This window comes from Lipomyces arxii (genome assembly GCF_038497795.1).
Source record: "Lipomyces arxii strain Phaff 12-163 unplaced genomic scaffold V1512scaffold_17, whole genome shotgun sequence".
NCBI lineage: Eukaryota > Fungi > Ascomycota > Lipomycetes > Lipomycetales > Lipomycetaceae > Lipomyces > Lipomyces arxii.
In genome coordinates this window covers 18,383-39,326 of record NW_027117716.1, presented here as the reverse complement: position 1 = coordinate 39,326, position 20,944 = coordinate 18,383, and the positions used below count along the sequence as shown (strand labels likewise).

General features: G+C 45.8%; 13 protein-coding genes across 13 annotated transcripts; 8 read left to right on the top strand and 5 right to left on the bottom strand.

The window, feature by feature from the left end:
* Positions 1-972: 972 nt before the first annotated feature.
* Positions 973-2,564, top strand: V1512DRAFT_272205 (rab-GTPase-TBC domain-containing protein; the record flags this gene model as incomplete). The annotated part of the gene is made up of 2 exons (XM_066917674.1): positions 973-2,442; positions 2,493-2,564. The coding sequence occupies 2 exons, from the start codon at positions 973-975 to the stop codon at positions 2,562-2,564; spliced, it is 1,542 nt and encodes a 513-aa protein (XP_066770055.1).
* V1512DRAFT_266073 (uncharacterized protein) lies at positions 2,428-4,927 on the bottom strand. The gene is made up of 2 exons (XM_066917026.1): positions 4,426-4,927; positions 2,428-4,378 (listed from the first exon to the last, which is right to left on the bottom strand). The coding sequence occupies exons 1-2, from the start codon at positions 4,871-4,873 to the stop codon at positions 2,619-2,621; spliced, it is 2,208 nt and encodes a 735-aa protein (XP_066770054.1). The 5' UTR covers positions 4,874-4,927; the 3' UTR covers positions 2,428-2,618.
* A 129-nt stretch (positions 4,928-5,056) lies between these two features.
* On the top strand, positions 5,057-6,195 carry V1512DRAFT_287584 (uncharacterized protein; the record flags this gene model as incomplete). The annotated part of the gene is made up of 3 exons (XM_066918114.1): positions 5,057-5,096; positions 5,136-5,630; positions 5,677-6,195. 3 exons carry the CDS (start codon positions 5,057-5,059, stop codon positions 6,132-6,134), a joined length of 993 nt encoding a protein of 330 aa, XP_066770053.1. The 3' UTR covers positions 6,135-6,195.
* V1512DRAFT_50920 (uncharacterized protein) lies at positions 5,970-7,421 on the bottom strand. Its single transcript, XM_066918420.1, has 2 exons — positions 7,157-7,421; positions 5,970-7,097 (listed from the first exon to the last, which is right to left on the bottom strand). Exons 1-2 carry the CDS (start codon positions 7,183-7,185, stop codon positions 6,248-6,250), a joined length of 879 nt encoding a protein of 292 aa, XP_066770052.1. The 5' UTR covers positions 7,186-7,421; the 3' UTR covers positions 5,970-6,247.
* Positions 7,272-8,315, top strand: V1512DRAFT_280269 (YFH1 mitochondrial matrix iron chaperone-like protein; the record flags this gene model as incomplete). The annotated part of the gene is made up of 3 exons (XM_066917988.1): positions 7,272-7,982; positions 8,035-8,141; positions 8,183-8,315. The coding sequence occupies exons 1-3, from the start codon at positions 7,659-7,661 to the stop codon at positions 8,313-8,315; spliced, it is 564 nt and encodes a 187-aa protein (XP_066770051.1). The 5' UTR covers positions 7,272-7,658.
* Positions 8,179-9,337, top strand: V1512DRAFT_50918 (uncharacterized protein). The gene has a single exon (XM_066918419.1). It carries the CDS (start codon positions 8,446-8,448, stop codon positions 9,193-9,195), a length of 750 nt encoding a protein of 249 aa, XP_066770050.1. The 5' UTR covers positions 8,179-8,445; the 3' UTR covers positions 9,196-9,337.
* Positions 9,338-9,427: 90 nt separating this feature from the next.
* V1512DRAFT_266067 (uncharacterized protein) lies at positions 9,428-11,316 on the top strand. Its single transcript, XM_066917025.1, has 3 exons — positions 9,428-9,707; positions 9,750-10,615; positions 10,660-11,316. Exons 1-3 carry the CDS (start codon positions 9,530-9,532, stop codon positions 11,155-11,157), a joined length of 1,542 nt encoding a protein of 513 aa, XP_066770049.1. The 5' UTR covers positions 9,428-9,529; the 3' UTR covers positions 11,158-11,316.
* V1512DRAFT_266066 (uncharacterized protein) lies at positions 11,174-12,762 on the bottom strand. Its single transcript, XM_066917024.1, has one exon. The coding sequence runs from the start codon at positions 12,727-12,729 to the stop codon at positions 11,212-11,214; it is 1,518 nt and encodes a 505-aa protein (XP_066770048.1). The 5' UTR covers positions 12,730-12,762; the 3' UTR covers positions 11,174-11,211.
* A 98-nt stretch (positions 12,763-12,860) lies between these two features.
* On the bottom strand, positions 12,861-14,042 carry V1512DRAFT_249157 (uncharacterized protein; the record flags this gene model as incomplete). Its single annotated transcript, XM_066914600.1, has 3 exons — positions 12,861-13,377; positions 13,419-13,973; positions 14,038-14,042. The coding sequence occupies 3 exons, from the start codon at positions 14,040-14,042 to the stop codon at positions 12,861-12,863; spliced, it is 1,077 nt and encodes a 358-aa protein (XP_066770047.1).
* A 1,394-nt stretch (positions 14,043-15,436) lies between these two features.
* V1512DRAFT_50903 (ribose 5-phosphate isomerase A-domain-containing protein) lies at positions 15,437-16,357 on the top strand. The gene has a single exon (XM_066918418.1). It carries the CDS (start codon positions 15,565-15,567, stop codon positions 16,309-16,311), a length of 747 nt encoding a protein of 248 aa, XP_066770046.1. The 5' UTR covers positions 15,437-15,564; the 3' UTR covers positions 16,312-16,357.
* On the bottom strand, positions 16,295-17,287 carry V1512DRAFT_266059 (XAP5, circadian clock regulator-domain-containing protein). Its single transcript, XM_066917023.1, has one exon. The coding sequence runs from the start codon at positions 17,258-17,260 to the stop codon at positions 16,403-16,405; it is 858 nt and encodes a 285-aa protein (XP_066770045.1). The 5' UTR covers positions 17,261-17,287; the 3' UTR covers positions 16,295-16,402.
* A 351-nt stretch (positions 17,288-17,638) lies between these two features.
* V1512DRAFT_211141 (actin cortical patch SUR7/pH-response regulator pali) lies at positions 17,639-18,464 on the top strand (the record flags this gene model as incomplete). The annotated part of the gene is made up of 2 exons (XM_066913525.1): positions 17,639-17,683; positions 17,739-18,464. 2 exons carry the CDS (start codon positions 17,639-17,641, stop codon positions 18,462-18,464), a joined length of 771 nt encoding a protein of 256 aa, XP_066770044.1.
* A 519-nt stretch (positions 18,465-18,983) lies between these two features.
* V1512DRAFT_50686 (WD40-repeat-containing domain protein) lies at positions 18,984-20,943 on the top strand. The gene is made up of 2 exons (XM_066918416.1): positions 18,984-19,253; positions 19,302-20,943. The coding sequence occupies exons 1-2, from the start codon at positions 19,130-19,132 to the stop codon at positions 20,894-20,896; spliced, it is 1,719 nt and encodes a 572-aa protein (XP_066770043.1). The 5' UTR covers positions 18,984-19,129; the 3' UTR covers positions 20,897-20,943.
* The last annotated feature ends 1 nt before the right edge of the window (position 20,944 follows it).

The window sequence follows — 20,944 nt, the reverse complement described above, 5'->3', positions numbered from 1 at the left end:
CTGCTCCGACCGAGGAGATTGAAGAGACTGTACAGACTGAGCCCGTTGAAACAGAAAATGAGCCTACTGAAGCTCAATTGGATATTTCCGATGGCACAATCAGTGCAGATAACTTTTTGAAGCCTTCACTGACTGATACTACTGGTGATGTACGTTGTTCTGGAGTGTGAGTAGTATTATTCTGATATCGCGTGATAGACTACCGATGCCGCCGAATTTGAAGATGCGGTTGACGAAGAGTTGGTTGCTTCAAGATCAGGGCGCGAGCTCACACCAACACTCACGACTGAATCTCCTCCAGAATTGTCTGAGCTGTCTGAGCCGGCTGAGCCTGAATCTGCCTCGGTAGAGAATGATCTGGAAGAGATCCCAGAACCGGAAGTTATTTCACGACTGGAAGAGCGATCAGAGCTAGTACAAGACGAACCGCTTCAAGTGTTACCACCTGCCCCTGAGCCCATGTCGTCTCCAGAGGCTGAAGATGTTCCGGTGGAAGCTGATCTGGCAGAACTGAAATCGGCAACGATGCCGGTGGCTATTCAAACGTCAATTGATGGTGAAGTCATGGATGATGTTGATTTGAATGAGGAATCGCGTTCGTCAGCTTCATTGCCGGTTACTGATGCAATTGACTCAGCCCCACTTGCCGACACAAATGCAGTGCCAGTAATCGCAGCAACTGTGCCTCCCCCGTTACCTCCACGGCACAAGAAATCGACATTTGGATGGCTTACGGGAAGTAATAAAAAAGAAAAAGAAGCTGAGGCAGCAGCTGCAGCGGCAGTTGCCGCCGCGACTGCTACTGCCACTGAAGTTCTTTCAAGTGAAGAGTCAACCCCTCCACCAATGCCACCGCGACGCCGGAAAAATAAATCGTCTGTTTCTTCATCAACCGCGACTCCCATGTCACCAGTATCGCAGGAATCAGCAGTCTCACAGTTCTCACAACCAGTTACGCCTGCCAACTACGAGATGATCTTGAGCCGAATAGATGCAAATCGCGAAGATTTACAAAACAAAGATCAGTCAGAGAAAGAAGCGCATCTTGCGGGTGCTCAGAGGCTGAGAGATGAGTTTGAAGCACTCCGTGCGTCTGGCGCGTTTACGACCGAGTCAAACGAAGACCTGGATACAATTGACTGGGACTTCTGGACTTTGGTTGTTGCCGACTTCCCAAATATGGCACGAACTCATCCGTCAGAACTTACAATTGCTGTCCAGAACGGACTGCCACCTTCACTGCGTGGAACCATTTGGCAATTGATGGCCTCTTCAAAATCATTAATTCTTGAAGAAGTGTATAGCTCTTTACTTACAGAGGTTAGCCCGCACGAGAAGAGTATAAAACGTGACTTGTCGCGTACAAGCTTTGCCAAGAGCGTTGACCAAACCGCTTTGTTCAATGTAATCAAAGCATATACGTTATGGGATCCTGAAGTCGGATACATTCAAGGCATGGCATTTATCGTCGTACCTATTGTCATGGCCATGAAAGAAGAAGAGGCATTTGGTATGCTCGTTAACTTGATGAAGACATATGCTGTGCGTGAACTGTTTCTTCCAGATATGCCTGGTTTACACGTCAAGCTGTACCAATTCGATAGGATTTTGGAGGACGCGCTCCCAAAGGTGCACATGCATCTTGCCCGGAAAGGAGTTCGGTCATCTATGTACGCGTCGCAATGGTTTTTAACTTTGTTTGCATACAAGTTCCCGCTTCCGATTGTTCTTCGGATTTTCGATGTAGTTGTCGCCGAAGGTCTCGAAGCTATTTTGCGGTTTGGCGTGGCGCTGATGAAGAAAAATGAAGAAATGATTACGCAGCTCGAGTTTGATAGTCTGCTGCTGTTTTTGAAGAATAAACTGTTTGACGTTTACGTCGACTCCGACACGTCACCGTTGAACAAGGCTGCTGCGCTATTCAAGACCGGCGAGACGGCTTATTGTGTCAATGAGCTGGTTGCAGATGCATACGCGGTGAAGATCATTCCTAACAATCTCAAAAGGTACGAGAATGAGTACATCGAGCTTCATAGGGCCGAGAAAGAGCGAGAAGAAGAACTCGAAGCATTGCGAAATACGAACGGTCAACTGACCTTACAAATCAAGCGTTTGGAAAGCAGTCTTGCTGCGCTCAACAGCGAGCACATTGAAGTCGCGAACGAGATGGTGCAGGGCAAGGTCGAGATTGAGCAGCTTAAAGACGCAAACGCGGACTTGCTTGCCGAGAACGAGGAGCTCAAGAAGACAAACGCGGAGATGCAAGAGAAGGTTGAGAACATGCCGGCTGAGATTGAAGCGCAGATGGAGGCCAAGGTCAAGGAAGAGATGGATTCGCTGATGCAGCGGAATTTAGAGGTCATGAACCTGAACCAGTCGCTCGAAGAGCAGATGGCTACGCTTGAGAAGGATTTGGCTGACACGAAGGTTAAATTCGCTTCGGTAAGTTTGCGTCTGCTAGCTCTTACAAAATAAATGCTAATGCTATATAGATCAACCAGTCTCACGAGGCGCTGAATCGCAAGTGGCTAGACATTAAAAAAGTTCTTGGGAATGAAGCTTAAATGTATTTGTGTGGCACTAGACGATTGGCTTATATACGGTTTTTTAGTGTAGCTCTATACAACCGAAACATTGCCCATTTCATGTTCTTTCATGTAATCCACACCGTACTCTTCATATTCCTGTTTTGTCACCATCTTTTTCACATTGTCCTCGTTTGAGACCCATTTTCGCATGCCTTTCCACGCGTCCAAAATCCCATTTTCCGCGCGACGGATGTTCACGGTCTGTCCAATTGGTAAAAGAGCTCGCAGCTCGTGCTGTAATCGCAGGTCGAATCCTTCTAATAAACTAAATCCGCCAGTCAAAAACACGTCCTTGCATGCTTCGAACGCGTCTTCTGATGGCAACCGGCGCAACAGAATGTCACTCGCGATCTCGACCACGCCAGCCTGATCGATTCCGGCAATTGAAGGTTGAAATAAAACTTCGGGTACTCTGACACGTTCAATATTCAAATGTATCTGGTGTGCCTCTGCCCGGGATGCAGGATCGAACGGTCTATTACCGCGCAAGAAAGCGTGGATAAGAGATTTTGTCCAATCGTTTTGACTGTCATTGGACTCAATGCTAAAGTCCGGATCATAAGTCATCAGCTGCTCCTCCACTTTACGCACGCTCTCCGCCATTTCCTCATCCTCCTCTGTGTCTGACGCGTTGGCAATGTCGCGATACACGGCCCAGTCGTCGTCATTCGCGCCAAACCCGTCATCCTCCTCTCCGTTCGCTGCGCGCCTTCGTTTCCGTGCTGCTGCCGGTGGGGTGTCTGATGCCAGGTTTGCGATTGACCGCATTCTCAGCTGCGACGCATGCGACCGCCGATTGTTAAGTTCTTCTCTCAGTTTTTTCTTTTCTCGTATTTTTGTCAGAATTTCATCTCGTAGCTCGCGCCGACTCCTGATCCAGCCTTCGAGATCACTCGTCCGCCAGTCTTCGTCTCTGCGTTCTTCTTCAAACTTGAGTTCTCTCTCACGTTTCTTCTCACTCTTGATTCGCATTCTAGCGTCGTAATTGGTCTTGAGCAGACGCTGGTGACGTTTTTGCTTCAATGTGGTTTCGTCAAGCTGGTCGTCAGGAATGTCGAGTAGCGGGAACGTCTGAACTTCGGTTTCCGACTCCTCGTCGCCAGCGTCGAGTTTACGAGACCGCTTGATTGATTTTTCCAAGTTCTTGATTGTTCGTGTTATGAATGCTTCACTCTCAATGCCCTCAACCTCCAGTAACCTTTTGAAATCTTGTGGGGATAGCTCTGCCGACTGTGCTTCAATCGACCTATAATATTCCAAATCTTGCTCTTTAGCCGCTAGTCTCTCTACTCTAATCTTTGCAGCTTGTTCCTGTAACTTCCTTCCAGATTCTTTCCGTCGTTCTGCCATCTTCGCCAGTTCTTCTTCTGTTTTTGTCAGCTGTATGATCTCAGTGAACGGAGCCTGGATGATGTGATTGCGGTCGTCGAATTTGTCGTCGCGGTCAAGAAAAGTGGCAACCTCATCTGCGTAAGAATTTGCTGCAACATAGCAATGCTCGCGTACGAGCATTTCTGCATGTAATTGTGTCAGCCGTGCAGGAAAGTGTGGATATTTCAACTGAATCAAGCTCAAAAGAAACGACGCTGCGGGACGACCACCCCAGTTAAGTCGTTTAGACTGAGATAATATGCCACGACCATTGACGACTGGGATGACGTGAGTAGTCTCGTTTGCGGGTGAAATGATCAGACCAGTTGAGCCGTTGTTGTAATGATATGAGAATAGTGAGTCAATGCCAAATGTAGCAGCCGGTACTGAATAAGTCTCAAATAACAACTCTTGAAAACCTGCTTATGTTAAATCTTTAATTCTGCTACAAGTCAAAAACACTCACTTCGATGCTGTGCTTGAGGACAGGCAAGAATCTCACTCATAACAATGGGATTATCAACTTTCCCGTCACTTGTCGCGCCCATTTTAACAAAAGTGTAGTCTAAAATCGTTTCAAGATACTCCCAATTCGAGACCAACGGACCATCGAATGGGCTTTTGGCTGCCTGTCGGGTATTTGCATCAAGATATGCGTCTGTGCCAATCAACGTAAATGTTCGCAGTATCTTCCGATCTCTGTATCGTGCCAACTGAGTCGGAAACATAATCTGGGGTGACTCGTCAGTCGCATAGCCTACCCGGGTATGCCATGTGCCAAGATCAAGCACAATTGGGACACCAGGGCTGTAGTGTGGTAAGGGATTGATGAATTGCGGCACTGCAGGCTCTGGTAAAGGATATAGTCGCGGAGGTGGCAAAGGTGTTGATACACCTGTTGACGGAGTCTGCATTGTGCGTAATGGAAGACGTGGGTCAAGTGCTGTGGAATTGAGCAGACGAGAGACGGGAAATCAGGGATGGAAGTCGTGATAGTTTTAAGGTTTGGGCGGTTTAGTTGGACACGAAGGCCGAATCGGCATCGACAGCTTTAAGAGAGGTTTTTCGCTTTTGAAAGATTGCAGGACACACAAAGAATGGGATTATTAGGCTCAATTGTTTCGGCGGTTTTAGGCGGTACGCACTCTACAGTGTCCTCTAGTTTTCTGGGAATAGGATCCAAGAAACAAGACGCGTCGGAGGTAGTGATTGACGCGTCTCCACCACCTTTGAGCTCGGCCAGTTCAAGTGACGGGTCTTTATCTCCTGTTAGTAATACGTCGGCATCAATTGATTTATACCCGAAAATTGTGTCACCAGGAATGTTTTTTAAGTACGGAAATCCAGGTCCTCAAGTCGACGTTGATTTTCGGCAGGAATATATTGCTGCGTATGACCGACGGATGCGCAACCCGACATACGTTGTTGAACATATAACTCCGAGTAGCATTCGAAGAACTGAAGGAGTCGATAGGAAAAAGTCGACGTTTATGGAGAACGAGATGATTCCGCAGAAGTTCAGAGCGAAACTGGCAGATTATTTCAGAAGTGGGTATGATCGAGGCCATATGGCACCCGCAGCAGACGCAAAGTTTTCTCAGGATGCTATGGATGAAACGTTTTATCTGACTAACATGGCTCCACAAGTTGGAGACGGGTTTAATCGTGACTGTGAGAGTTTGTACTATGTTGGACTGATCAGATCTGACTCTTTTAGACTGGGCACACTTTGAAGACTTTTGTCGCCGACTGGTGTATAACTACAATTCTATTCGGATTGTGACTGGACCGCTGTATTTGCCGAAGAAATGTCCAGACGGTAAATTTCGAGTGAGCTACGAAGTTATAGGCAACCCGCCAAACATCGCGGTCCCAACCCATTTCTACAAGATCATTGTCGGCGAGTCTCCAATCAAGAACCCGACATCTGACCAAGTCGCTGTGGGGGCGTTTATTCTTCCAAACGAGCCAATCCCAAACTCAACAGACCTAAAGAGCTTTTATGCGCCTGTAGACGCCATCGAACGCGCGTCCGGACTCGAGTTTTTGGCTAGTCTGCCTGCGAACAAAAAGAAAGACTTGTGCCGCGAAGTCGAATGCAAGATCATTGTGAGAGAGTTTGTCAAAGCGCTACCTGCTCCTAAGCCAGTTCTTGCTTTGCCGGCTCCTAAATAAGCGAATTGCTACATGTACATAAATTTGCTGAGTATAAAATACAGATATATATTTTAACCAAACTGAAGTATCCAAACAAATCCCAAAATACTTGTCAATTATGCGTCGCTTTTCTAAGTTCCACCTTTCTTCATCCAAGACGGAAGTGCTTTTGAACTGCTTACTTTTCTTGCTCCGGATTTGAACGCTTCTTCCATTTTTGCGACATCCCCGGCTATCGCAGCTTCTTTTTCATCGCTGAATTTTTTCCATGAAAACTTTCTGTGGGATGTTTCTATAGATGCTTCAACATCGTCGGATGTGCTACTCTGTTGACTTGCCGACTCTAATGTAGGCGATTTTTCGGCCTGTCCCAGTGATGAGGTCCTGTGTCTGCCGAATAATTTCAACGTTGCACTCGTTTTGCGTGATCTTTCTTTAGCAGGTACTGTTGCTGATGTTGGCGATGACGAACCTGAAGTCGGTGTAGTTTCGCCATTTGTCTCTGTCGGCGAGTTGGTCGAGTCATGTCTGTTGTGCAGCTTAAGTCCTTGCAACATTGCAGTCATATTTGGTTTTCGAGACTGTTCGGCATTTGTACTTGACTGAGTCACTCCAGACTCAATTGAAGACACAGTATGCGCGTTCGATGCTGGCCGAGACTTGGGATTCGCAATTGAGTCCTGTGCGGTTGACACACTGCTGGCCGTGCTTGTATGTGGTTTATGTGCTTGCTCTGGCTCTGCAGCAGTCGCAGACTTAATGTGTGCTTTCGCCTGTCGTTTTTGATACTCCTCCTTGTTTCGCCGCAGTCTAGCCTCGGTCTCTGCCAGCTGTTTTTGAAGTTCACCTAATTCGACCCTGCCTTGGTCAAGTAACTGACTTGATGACTTCACGACCGAGGATTCTGCATCAGACGACTTTGATGTGCTTCCAAGACCGAATATATTGTCCAATTGGAGTGAAAAGTCTTTAGCAGCAGATCTAAATGAGAACTACGTCAGAACATAAACCGTCAGCTAAGTGACTTTAATCCAACATACGTTTCGACATTGCTACTTGAAGAAACCATTTGGCACGTTCAAAGTAATTTGTACAGTATTCAAGCAAGAATTCAAGTATCAGCAGAGTAAGTGTGAGTAACTAAACAATCAATTGTGGCCGTTAACGACGCTTTTTTCGGCTTGAAGAAAGCTTGGTTGCTTCACACCCCTCGCAAATTACGGCCCCTGCAATGGTTCATGTCCGGGTAATAGTGACACAGGGGTCGTTAGCGAAAACTTTATTTCAGATTACGAAGTTTGCTATAATTAAATGTCTTCCAGTCAATCGAGATGCTGACTAAAATGAAGCGTTTTGTTTGTCCAGTTTGTATTGTTGTGTAACTGTTTGTGAGATTAAATAAAGTGTAGAATTGTGCGGACAGCTCAAGACATGACGACAGATAGAAGGACGACGCCGCACCATCACGAACAAACTCTGGAAAAGAGCCGGTTCAGTAGTTCTTGGTATCGTGCGCCATATTAAAAGTAGTAGAAGTGGAAAATGAGTAGAATAAGATTGTTAAACGATGTCATCAAAGGCCGAAGTGCGTTTGGATTTATCCGACGCCAATTCTCGGGTTTTGCACGGGGCCTAGTGATAGGTGAACTTGCACAGTCGAGACCGAGTTTATTGATTCAAACAGGAAAGTTCGTCAGCCGATTTTCGAGTGGGTCGCGACTGCTCAGTATTGGGGAAGGTCATTTTAAACCAGATGACATGTCAATGAAGGAGTTTCAGGAAATTGCTGATGAGACGCTGGAAAATATTCTTTTGCATTGCGAGGATCTGGCAGACACGAAGCCGCAGGTTGATGTTGAATTGGCTGTGAGTATTTGTTTGATATGACGATGCAGTGTGAAGTAGTTAACGAATGTAGCAAGGAGTGCTGACTCTGGAGTTGCCTCCAAATGGAACATATGTCATCAACAAGCAGCCACCGAATAAGCAGATCTGGCTTAGTAGTCCAGTTTCAGGCCCAAAAAGGTATGAAGGTTGAATTTTGAAGATTTGTGCTTACTATTAAGATACGATTTGGTGGAAGGAAAGTGGACGTATCATCGTGATGGGTCTAGACTTGGAGATTTACTGCGACATGAAGTCACTGAAGCGCTCGGGATTGAAGCTACGTTTGATGGAGTAGACGATTGGAGTAGGTGAAAGTGCGAATAAAGATGATTATATATACAGCAGTGGGATTGTGCGTCTGAAAAACATAGTAGACCCTCTTCAGTCCAGATTAAAATGTTTTCAAATAGTCTATTCTACTTAACAACACATCACACAATAAATGCAGCCTTTAAAGATCGTTATATTAGCCGCTTTTTTTGCGGTAGCTTTTAGTAGTTCATTAACTTCGACATACAGCATTAACGACGATGATCACAAAATAGAACATCGCACATTTGAATCAGAACGAATCGTTGTGGTGGCAGATGTTGTGCTTTTTGTCGTTACCGTTCTTGATTTGATTCTTAAGATAAAAAAAGTGCCTAAATGCTGGGGCAAATACTGCAAAGAATCATCAGAACTAAATGTGCATAGGCGAGATTTAACAGCAACAGCAGCAGCAGTTTTATCAGATATCGAGATCAATTTTAAATCATTGGATGATGCAATCAAATCACTTGAAAACAAAACAGAACAGGCTACAACCAACTACAGCACTCAATGGACTTCAAACGACGTTGACATTATCATCCTGAGAAATCTGAACATCTCAGTGAATTCTGAGTTGGATTTTACAGTCATTCATGAAGGCTCGTTGACATGGGAAAGTGTCAACACAGAGGGTCTTGTAGACATCACAGTGCTTCTGCAGACAGTCGGCAGCGCACTAAGCACACAGTACATTCCGGATCTGTTAAACTCGACAAGCATTAACGCCATTAGTCCATTTGACATTGTGGAAACAGGCAATGGCCGGACGGTGCATGTTAACGAGACACTTGTAAATGTCAAAACATTGTGCTCTTCAGAGTTAGCAGCATTATGCGGGGTAAATTCCCGTTTTCGGACATCGAAAAACCCCACGTTGTAATGCGGCTCAGGGTTAGCGCATTAAGACACAAACTGTTTCTCTTGCCCCACATCCGATGAATTCTTCACTACTAATTGTGTTCCCCTTTTGGATGTTTTAAAGGAAAATTTCTGTATTTTTTTATGCTAAAGAAAAGTGAAGCAAATCACTATGTAAATTGTAGATCACTTGAGAACTGCCACTTGTAGAAGGTGCGGCGAGATTGTAAACAGTGTCCGAAAATTGATTTGAACAGCTCGGCATGTCCCGGGAAAGTACAAATTTATCGGTGTCAAAAATATAAGACGCTTTTGGTTTGCACTTCTTAATGCTTTATCTTTGACAATTCATAAAAATGCTAGAAAAACGCTTGCGGCTTTCGCCGCGTAATTTGCTGGTCTCGTTCAATTCAAGATCGTACGCAACATTGTCACAGCCCAAATCAAAAGTTTCGTCGCCTGAAGATGCGTTAAAAGACGTTGGGTCTGGAATTACTTTACTATGTGGTGGATTTGGCCTGTCTGGAGTGCCTGGTGGGTACAACTGTTACGCAGCTGTTCATACTAACAAATTAGATACGCTTATTGACACAGTCAGGTCTATGCCCAACATCCAGAATGTGACTGCCGTGTCGAATAATGCAGGAACAGCAAGTTCAGGGCTGTCAAAGCTATTAGAATCAGGCCAGGTCACTAGAATGATCGCATCTTATATTGGAGGAAACAAAGTGTTCAACGACCTTTATTTATCCGGCAAGATTGATCTTGAGTTAACACCCCAAGGTACATTGGCTGAAAGATGCCGAGCAGGCGGTGCAGGTATTCCTGCATTTTACGTGCCAGCTGGATTTGGAACCTGGGTTCAGACGGGAGAATTACCAGTCAGATACGACGAGGACGGGAAGGTAGTCAAATACTCTAAACCAAAAGAAGTCCGAGAATTTGGCGGACGGAACTTTCTACTGGAGAGCAGTATATTTGGAGATGTAGCATTTGTCAAGGCATACAAGGCCGACACTTTAGGAAATTGTTATTTCCGATTAGCAGCGCGCAATTTCAACAGCACGTTCGGCAGAGCTGCAAAGTACACGATTGTTGAGGCCGAAAACATTGTTGAACCAGGCGAAATTTCTGCCGAAGACGTCCATCTGCCTGGAATTTACGTCGGCAAAGTAATTCAGTCTAGGGCAGAGAAGAAGATTGAGATTTTGACGCTGAAGACAGACCGGTCACTGTCTGATGACAAGACCGAAGCAGCATTGACTGATCCAAACTCACCTGAAGCTAGACGTGAACGAATCATCAGACGAGTGGCTAAAGAGTTTAAGGATGGAGACTACGCTAATCTGGGAATTGGAATGCCGACTCTGGCACCGAACTTTATCAGCGATGAGATCTCAGTCACTTTACAGTCTGAGAACGGTATTCTTGGACTTGGACCAGTAAGTCGGTCATATGTAGTAAATGCGACTACTAACGAAAGAAGTACCCGGACAAAGGAAAGGAAGATGCTGATTTGATCAACGCCGGTAAAGAGACCGTGACAGTCAACCCTGGAGCTTCGTTCTTTGGCTCGGACGAGTCCTTTGCCATGATTCGGTCTGGCAGAATCAACCTGACCGTCCTTGGAGCAATGCAAGTCTCACAATACGGTGACCTTGCTAACTGGGCGTTGCCCGGTATGGTTAAAGGCATGGGTGGTGCGATGGATCTGGTTGCGTATCCTCAGCGCACGAAGGTCGTCGTGGTCATGGATTTAGTTGACAAGAAAAATCGGCCGAAGATTTTGAAAGAATGTCAGTTCCCGCTGACAGGACCGAAATGCGTGTCGCGAATCATTACTGACCTGGCCGTGTTTGATGTTGACCACGAGAAAGGGCTGACATTGATTGAAGTCGCTGACCACAGCTCGGTTGAAGATATCAAAAGCAAGGTTGGTGCAGAGTTTGAAGTGTCACCGAACCTAGGTCCGATTCAGGTCTAGCATTCTTGGCATTATATAGTTTGATAAGTTTTTTGTTTTATACTATTTTACATGCTATGTTACACGATTAGTTTTGTCGAGCTCGGTCCATTGTAACAAGTCACCTTGGGTCGCTGTTTGGTCGTTACTGACAAAGTTGAACTTCATCACAGACTTGACAAACTCGTTCACGGTAAGTTTGTAAGTCTTTGCCATCAGCAAGACGTATTCTTTTCCTAATGCGCGTTGTGAGTTCGATGCAAACGCATTGAATATCGATGCAAGCGTGTACATGTCCGGATACAGTCTTGAGCCGAACTGTACTTTGTCATGAATATCCTTGCCCGGTCTGACCCCCCACACAGATTCAATGACGGCTTGCATCGCGTCAATCATACCAGACTTTGAAAGTGCAAGCACCAGAGCAGAGTATGTGACGTTGTTCGGCAAGACGCCGGTCGAAATCATTTGCTCAATGTAGATTAGCGCGTCTATGCCGGACTGCAGCAGGTTGAGACCTTGTTGATGAGTGTCTCTTTGAATGTCTTTAAAATCCTCAGGTCGAGATGGTCCATCTGACGTCCATGACGGAGTCGAAGACACTTCCATGACTGCCGATCGAGTGCTTGAGTCAACGATCGAATAATCATCGTAGTCTTCTCTGATGTAATCTATGATCCACTGTTTATAATCCAGCCCTTCAAGTGAAGCCAGAACATCGTTTTTAGTTTGTCCGACCCCGCGGACTCGCTTTAGGACACCGGTTCTCGTATCACACATGCTCATAATATACACATTCCACATTCTCGTTGTCGGCATCCAATTCACAACCTCGCCATAGTTCGTCACTGTTTCTCGCTCCATCATTGCTTTCCACATTTGTTTCGCCCGCAACTTTGACCGCGTCGCGCTGGCGCAAATCATCATGTGAATGTACTCGTACTGACTCAGCCCGCCAAACAAGCGTACAATGTCCTGCTCGACGACCGAGATCCTGTTCCAGATCGCAACCGACGAGTTCGTGACCATCGGAAATCTGCTTGCCAGCTCTGCAGACTTTGCAAATGCCATCTGCTCCACCGGCAGTGCCCGAATGTTGCGTCGGACCTCGAGCGGCAGACTCGGTAGCACGTCCAGCAGTGACGGGTACGCTGACTTCTTGGGCGACAGTACACCTGCGTAGTTATCCATCGTGCTCAGTCGCTCTGCCCAGTCGACACCTTTCGCCGTGACCGAGACCATGTTGAACGGTTTGAGTGAGAGCAGGACCCGTGAAAACATCGTGCGATCCAGTATCGGATTCTCCCGGTTGAATACGTATTCTCTCAGGCCCAAATACGCAACCCAAATTTGAAATGTGTCGTTCACATTCAATGCGGCTAATAAACGCTTATATTCAATCACATTCGTGCTTTTGTTTGGATTGAACTCAGTTGGAATTCGCAGCGGCATCCCGAACAATAAACCTTCTGACTTTGGGCTCTCGCTCGACAAGGATAACTCAGACCCAGATATAGACGACGGTCTGAGCAGTTCTGTCAGCCGCCATGACCGCGCAATTTGAACCGGCGGCGGCTTCAGTTTAGTTGCCATTGTCCTCTTTTCTTCGTAGTCTCGTGAACTGAGTCTCAACCTTCTACAATTTTTTGTTGTGCGGCTTAGATTTTAAGGACCCATTCAAGGCCTATCTACGCTATAAAAATACACACAAGTTCCTTTTCATATTACTTTTCTCTACTTTCAAGCCGAGCAACTGAGTGGTGTAGTTCTGCTACCCGGTTACCAAGTGCCATGAACACCGCATACTCCCCCTTCAGCGCTGTTAAAGTGGCTTCCGCACTCCCACCTTCAACCTGACCGACTACAATTTCCCGCTCAAGACCATCGACTGCCCGGTCGACATCGTTCAGTACTGTTTTGTAGTCGTTAATCTTGCGTTCTAGTTCGGTTGCGTGCCGTTCAAAGTACCCGAGCAGAGCATCGTTGGAAGGTAGCCGTGAGCCAGGGACCCGCAGCTGCTGTGCTAGCTTAAAACATGTCTGCGCGTCCGTAATTGTGATCTGGACATTGCCTGCGTGGCTGTTCATGGCAGCATTGTCGTTTATTAGTGCCTGGTGAGCAGTCGCAACTTTTCGTATTAGGACCTCAACATCGCGAGGCACGGACTGAATTGACTCTTCCATTGTATCTTTTCTGGCCTTCAAGTCATCGGAAATGCCAATTTCCTTTGTAATGTAATCACTGCATATTAGTAAGGTCCGTATCGTAGTTAGAATGCATACTTTATCTGATCTATTTCCTTCTGTGCCTCTTCAGACAGGTCGCTTGGTCTTGTAAGTGCTGTTATTTGCGGTTGTTGCGGTTGCGGTTGCTGTTGTTGTTGTAGCTGTTGCGGCTGCTTGGTGTTTCCAAACATCGAGGATCCAAGCGGATTATTAGTCTGACCTGGATTTGAGAACATATTCGTGGACGACGCGTTTGTGGGATTCGAAAACAAATTTATGCCAGATCCAGCCGGTGCCACCGTCGCAGGCTTACCAAACTGAAACGCCGCGGTTGAAGTCTGCGTGCCAGATCCAAACATGGATCCAGTGTTGTTATTTGTTGATGCACCAAACAGATTGCTCGTATGTGGTTGCTGGGGCGTATTTGCACCAAAGGAAAACGCAGGCACAGACGCGTTTGTTGCACTAGCAGAAGCATTTCCAAACATTGGCGTAGTGTTCGTCTGTTGCGTCGATGCGCCAAACAGTGACGGTCCGGTCGCGGTGGCTCCAAACCCTGTTGTTGCACCGCTTGTTGCGCCGAATGGTGATTGGTTATTCGTCGCTGTGCCACTAAAATCATCAGCATCTAGTACCTATATAAATTACATAATAAAATCAACAGTCTTATACGTACAACATTGCGATTCGAGTTAATGCTGAAAGAGTGAAAAAGATGCGTTTTCAGTGTGTTGATGTTTGTGCGGCTCAGATGAGTAGACCACGCTTCAACTGTGACAGCTTCGTGAGCAGTTTTTACTCAATCAAAGAGTATAAAATAAACTTACTTGTAGGGTAAATTTATGACTTGTGATCTTGCTATTGCAGTCAACTGTTAAGCAAATAGTAGTGAGTGAGTAGTATCAGGATCAACCCTTCATCTCTGTAAGCATCAGGCAATAGCTTTGTTCTTGAGAGTTTCATATGAAGATTTCGTTTTAATACGAATGTTACGTACAGGTCACGTAATTTCCGTGATACTCATAGTGCCCGGTTGAAGTTCATTGAAGTTCATTTGAATAAAACTGGCTGAAGCAACGACTGTATACATCCGAGGACATGATGCACATATATTTGTAGCTTTGCTGCAGTCCTGAAACTCTGACGGAGTGGATGACTGAAATACGCGGTACCTGATACCTAATGTCCTACAACGGCGCGTACAACGGGAAGGCCTCGACTACAACAATGTCAGAAAGTGTTCATACTACCGAATTTAGCATTCGAGTCACGTGCAGCCATCAACGTGTATATGTGTCTATTCAACCTCAAAGAGCGCCAGTCTTTAAACGGCATCCTCAATTTTAGTGACGCTACTGTGTTTCATAGCCAACCCCGACATTTAGTCGATCATATTAGCCAATGCGACGCACAAGTTTCACTCTCCTGCTGGCATTTTTTCTTTCCCAACATTTAGCCTCTAAAGTGATTCGCTTACTTTGATTCATCACTTATTTGCTTATTGTTGCATACGCTTTACATACGGGTATGCACAGCTAGGGTCCAGTCGTTCACGTTGGTTAATCTGGATCGGCTTTGTAACATAAATCTACGGAGGGCAGAGAGGATCATCGCAGGCTCAAGTCCAGCAAGCGGGTATTCAGGGAAGCTACGATTGTCTGGCGTAGTCTCAGACCATCAGGCTTTTGACTTGGCCTTGAGACTAGCTAGCTAATCAGTCTATCGTTTTCGGTACCTGATACAACAGTACAAGGCTGAACCGAAATCTGTTCTGGGACGGCGCCTCCCAGTGTCTTTTTGAAGATCCGTAGTCTGTTGTGTCTGAGATTCAGTAGTGACTTGATAGTTCTTTGTTGGGGTTATCAACTTTTGCGTAGCTCGCTTCGTCAGATGACAATCTCAAAAATGTCCATGACTATACGCATAATGTCTGCTTTCTGCCTGCTTACACTATTAAGTTCAGGGGTATATTAATTACAAAACCTTTACATGCAGTTTAAAATACTCCTGCATAATAGTAACATTATGTTGTGTTTAAGCCTCATAAGCTGCAGTATTGAGCACATATACTCATTATGTTTGCGGACCACGTTGTCCCGCTCCAAGCCGGCCAGTACAGAGAGAAAGCGAGACTTGTCGAAGAAGAGTCAGGTTCACGGTGGCATCTCGAGTGTTGTTTCAATTTCGACGGCTAGCAAGCACAATGGCCACACTCACAGTTGAGGACGCAAAGAAGCTGGCGGCGTACACCGCAATCGATACACATTTCCCTGCGGACGCCAAAGTGGTTGGGATCGGGTCAGGGTCGACTGTGGTGTACTGTGTTGACCGAATTGTAGAGAAGAAAGCAAAAGGAGAGATTCCGGACGGATGTGTTTTTATTCCGACAGGATTCCAGAGCAAAGAACTGATCATCAATGGCGGACTGAACCTGGGTGCGATTGACGGATACCCTGTGCTTGATGTTGCATTTGACGGCGCGGACGAGGTCGACTCTGACCTGAACTGCATCAAGGGCGGCGGTGCGTGTTTGTTTCAAGAAAAGCTAGTTGCTATCTGCGCAAAGAAGTTTGTCCTGGTCGCGGATTACAGAAAGAACTCGGAAAAACTCGGTGCTCAATGGATTCAAGGCGTGCCAATTGAAGTCGTTCCGCTCGCGCACGCTAAAGTGAGTGCTGATTTGAAGGCTATGGGCGCACTGAATGTGACGTTACGGTTGGGCGGTAAAGCCAAGGCTGGTCCGGTCATTACCGACAACTGCAACACCATCATTGATGCTCATTTCGGAGCAATTGCAGACCCGGTCGAGTTGGCGACTAAGATCAAGATGTTGGTAGGCGTGGTTGAGGTCGGGCTGTTTATTCAGATGGCGGACGCTGCGTACTTTGGCAATGAGAACGGAAGTGTGACTGCAAAGTTCAATGACGGGTCGGTTAAGCTAATTGAGTAATTGTATATTCCCTAATGTACAAACCAAAATAATATACAGACTATTGATATAGCCATTGTATTTCTAATGTACAGCAAAATAACATACAAAACTATTGATTATAATATACAAAGCCCTCACTGTCTCTTAACACATAGGTGCTGTAGTCGATCTCAGGGTCGAATTCTTTCCAGACACTTGCAGGGAAGATGTGTTTGTTTTTCTCGTACCAATTCCTATGAACAACTTTCATTCGTTTGATATCTTGATTAGGAGTATCAAAATCGAATAATAAGCCAGCTCGAGTAGTGATTTTATGCTCAATGAAATAATAAAACTCGTAATGGTGAGAAATAATGATGTTGTCTTTGACCAGCAAGATATCATCAACAGTGCCTCTGTGGAATTCCTTCTTACCCTTGCGAGTCCGGTCAAGCATAATCCAAACCTGCTCCCCTTTTTTAACCGTGACTGAACCAGGAGTGTATGATCCGTCAAAGTAAGAAAAGTCAATTGCGACGGATTCTTGTCGTGTTTGTTCGCGTTGTTTCGCCAATTCTTGCTCAAGTTGATTCTGGTGTTTCCTTTCAAGTACTTGAGCTTCTTTTGACTTTAGAAATGAAGTATCGACAGTCGAATCAACTTTTTGTCTCTTCGTGACGATTTGATCAGATTGTTCGTCTTCATCGTCAAATGACAGCTTCGATTTGCGTACATTACGTAAATTCTTCTTTCTCTTTGTTAGATCAATTAAATCATCAAGTTCGTCTTTACTCTTCTCAACTTCTTCACGTAACTGTCTCAACTTATCGAGGTTAACTAATCCCACAGTTTCAGCCTTGATCCTGTCTTCGACTGTGTTTGTTGATTGACTAGCAAACTGCCTGATTCCAAAACTACTCTTGTTAGGCTCAGATTCACCCCGAGAAGGAGTCAAAGTCCCTGATTTCCTGAACTTGTCAAAGTTCATTAGATGGAGTTGGCTGTGAGAAGAGAGAGAAAGCCTCGAACTGATGTGTTAGACCTAACCCTTTACTATGTAATCATAGTGATACAATACCCTTTGATTATATAATCACGCACTGTGTACTAAAAATAAATTATTTAAACTTTAATTGGCGAACTGCGCCTTACGTACCTGAATTTAACTGCATAATTATTTACGTATTTAGCACGATTTAACGGCATCACAGCCCCTGCACCAGCCACTGGCTGATGGGACAGAGCAGTGTGTGTTCGTACTCGACTACTTAAACTTGCTTCATCCACTCCATCTTTGCTTTCGCTTCACTTTATATTTTTATCAAGAACAAGTTTCTATCTTAGTAGCATAGTAACAATAGGAATAATGGCTGCTGGTAGAAATTGCTTCATCATTTCATTCCCATATGTCGTACGTGTTCCTCCTTTGTTTACTTCGCCATGTATATACTAATAAATGATCTTAGTTCACCATCGCAACCTTCGTTTTGACAATCCTTGTCATCATAGGAAGCATCCACGAAAACTCATTTCTTAGAAAGCTTTACTTTCTCGAAATCAACGTACCAACCTTGATGTTGGCTAACGATGTAAACTTTCCAGCAGATCGATCAGAAACTCTCCAAGTCGGCCTATGGAACTACTGTATTGCTAGAGATGGTGCCTTAACCTGTGAACGTGTATCCGGTCTTTTTTGGTTTGATCCCCGGGTGGTACTGTCACATGTGACGGGACTCGATAACTTGAACTTGTCCGACACGATTACGAAGCCCCTTTCAGCTGCTCGTCCAATTTCATATGTCATGACAATCATGTACTGTGCTTCTGCTATTTTTGCCGTCATGCAATTCATTGCCGGCTTCTTCTCTTTCCACTCTCGCGGTGGCTCAATTTGCACAATGATCCTTGCTTTTTTCACCTCAGCGTGCATCATTGTTGCATCTTCTCTCGCTACGTCGCTTTACTATGGCGAGTACCGTGCATATAGAGAATTCGCTGCCACAGCTGCCGACGAAGTAGCTTTTATCAACAGGACAACATACGGTATCACATGGGGCGCTGTGGTCGCATCTCTCTTGGCAGTTGTGTTTTGGTTCTTTTCAATCTGCTTTGGATCAACTTCTAGTCACCGCCAAAGAGGAAATCCAGTTATCTACCAGCCGGTTGACAATATGGAAATGCGTCATATGTAATTCATGTTTTTTTTTTTTGGATCTTTAACCAGATATGAATGCTTTGGATATGTCGGTCAAAGGACTCTGTTTTGCTATATAAAATGTTGAATTAACTGCATTTACTTATCGCACTGTTCTCCATACTAGCCTAACAATCCCGAGCAATCCCAAGCAAATATTCCTCAATTTCTCAACTACTCGAAGCAAACCAAAACTTCTAGTTCCTCACTCTCACGGACTCCCGTTTCCCATCTAATTCCTGTCGCTCAATCAGCTCCTCAAGAAACACAACTTGTTTCTATAATCATTCTAATTAACAAGCGCCATCTGAACATTCTCGCCAGATCTTACTCTTCTCGCAGCACCCAGTTTTCTCTTTCCCAAGATCAACGGACCTAAATTAATCATTGAACCGAATTCAGCGCATAATTCCTCAGAATCATATTCCAGTTTATTTTCAACCTCCTCCTCTGATTTGAACGTGTTCTCAAAGGCGGCCATGTTTACAGCGTAAGGTACACAGTACTGGCAACACTTTCCCCGGTTAGGACCAGTTGGGACATAACCATGTAAGCAGTGAGGTGTATGTACATATACTAAGGGCTTTGTACTTTCAGGGGGGTTTTCATTTTTTTATTTTTTCCCAACGCGAAATTTCGATTCTTCGAAATAAACGACGTAAAATGGTATTAAAATCAACTTCAACGACAAATCACACGGTTTATCAGATCTCTGGTACAAATACCTCGAGATCTTTGCCTGACTGGGTAGCTCGGAAGAGACGGAAAGATCTTAAGAATGACGCTGGTAAGTTCTGTCTCTGGTTCAAAGCGGACAATGTCTTAACATTAGTAGAATACTCTTCTAGAATTGAGTTATTGCAGGATTTCGAGTTTTCTGAAGCTTCAAATAAGATTAAAGTGTCTTCTGATGGTGAGTACGCAATGGCGACAGGCACATACAAACCGCAGATCCACGTTTACGACTTTGCCGAGTTATCGCTCAAGTTTGCGCGCCACACCGATGCCGAGAACGTTGATTTTGAGATTTTGTCGGACGACTGGACAAAATCGGTGCATCTGCAGAACGACCGGTCGATTGAGCTGCATGCCCAGGGCGGGATACACACACGCACGAGAATCCCGCGGTTCGGAAGACAGCTGGCGTATCGGTACTCGAACTGCGACTTGTACGTTGCCGCGACAGGAAACGAAGTCTATAGATTAAACCTTGACCAGGGCCGGTTTTTAAGTCCGTTGGATTTAGGGCCGGACGTGACTGGATGTAACACGCTTGACATCAATCCGGCGCATGGCTTGGTCGCGTTTGGATTAGAAAACAACACGGTGCAGTTTTGGGATCCCAGAAGCAGAATCAAGCTGGTCCAGATGGAGATTGAGAATGAGGATGAGTCGAACGCAATTGGAGGCGGTATCACGTCGCTTAAATTCAGGTCTGACGGGCTGTCACTTGCGGTCGGCACCAGTGGCGGCCAAATCTCGCTGTACGATTTACGAAGCCCGAATCCGTTGTTAAACAAGGACCAGGGTTACGGACTGCCTATTAATAAACTTCTCTGGATTGAAGGCGACCGCGAAGGGTCAGACCATGTCGGAAGAGTATTGTCGGCCGACAAACGTATCGTCAAGATCTGGGATGCCGAAGGCGGGAAACCGTACACCTCGTTCGAGCCGTCGGTCGATATCAACGACGTCGCGCACATTCCCGGAACCGGCATGTTTTTCCTCGCAAACGAGGGTATTCAGATGCACACGTACTACATTCCGTCACTCGGTCCGGCGCCGACGTGGTGTTCTTTCATTGAGAACGTGACTGAAGAGCTCGAGGAGGCGCCGGTCACGACTGTGTACGACAACTACAAGTTTGTGACACGGAAAGAGTTGGCCGCACTTGGATTGGGCCATTTGCTTGGCACGAACGTGGTCAGGAGTTACATGCACGGCTACTTCATCGACATGCGCCTGTACGAACAAGCCCGGCTAATCAGCAACCCGTTCACGTATCAGGAGCACAGAGAGCGCGAGATCAAGAAACGGATCGACAAGGAGCGCGAGTCGCGTATCCGGACGTCGTCAAAACTGAACGTCAAGGTCAACAAGAGCTTGGCCGAGAAACTTGCGAAATCGGCCGAGAAGAAGGCGAAGAAGGCTGTTCGGGAAGCGCGAATGAAAGCGCGGGCGGCTGCGGCAGAGGAGGCTGATGATGATGCTGAAGAGGACTCGGATGCGGAAGTCGAGGTAGACGTCAAGGCTAAAGGCGATCGTGTGGACAGTCGATTCAGCACTGTGTTTGAAGATCCTGACTTTGAAGTTGATGAAAACACAGTCGAGTTCCAGCAGCTTAATCCGACTCGGTCGGCTAAGACTGGTCTTGCAATCTCGCGCGCCCGCCCTGATTCTGATGAAGAGGATGAAGACGAGGACGAGTGAATGTTAAGAGCATTTTGGAGTTTATTGGTTTATTTTAGTTGCAAAATG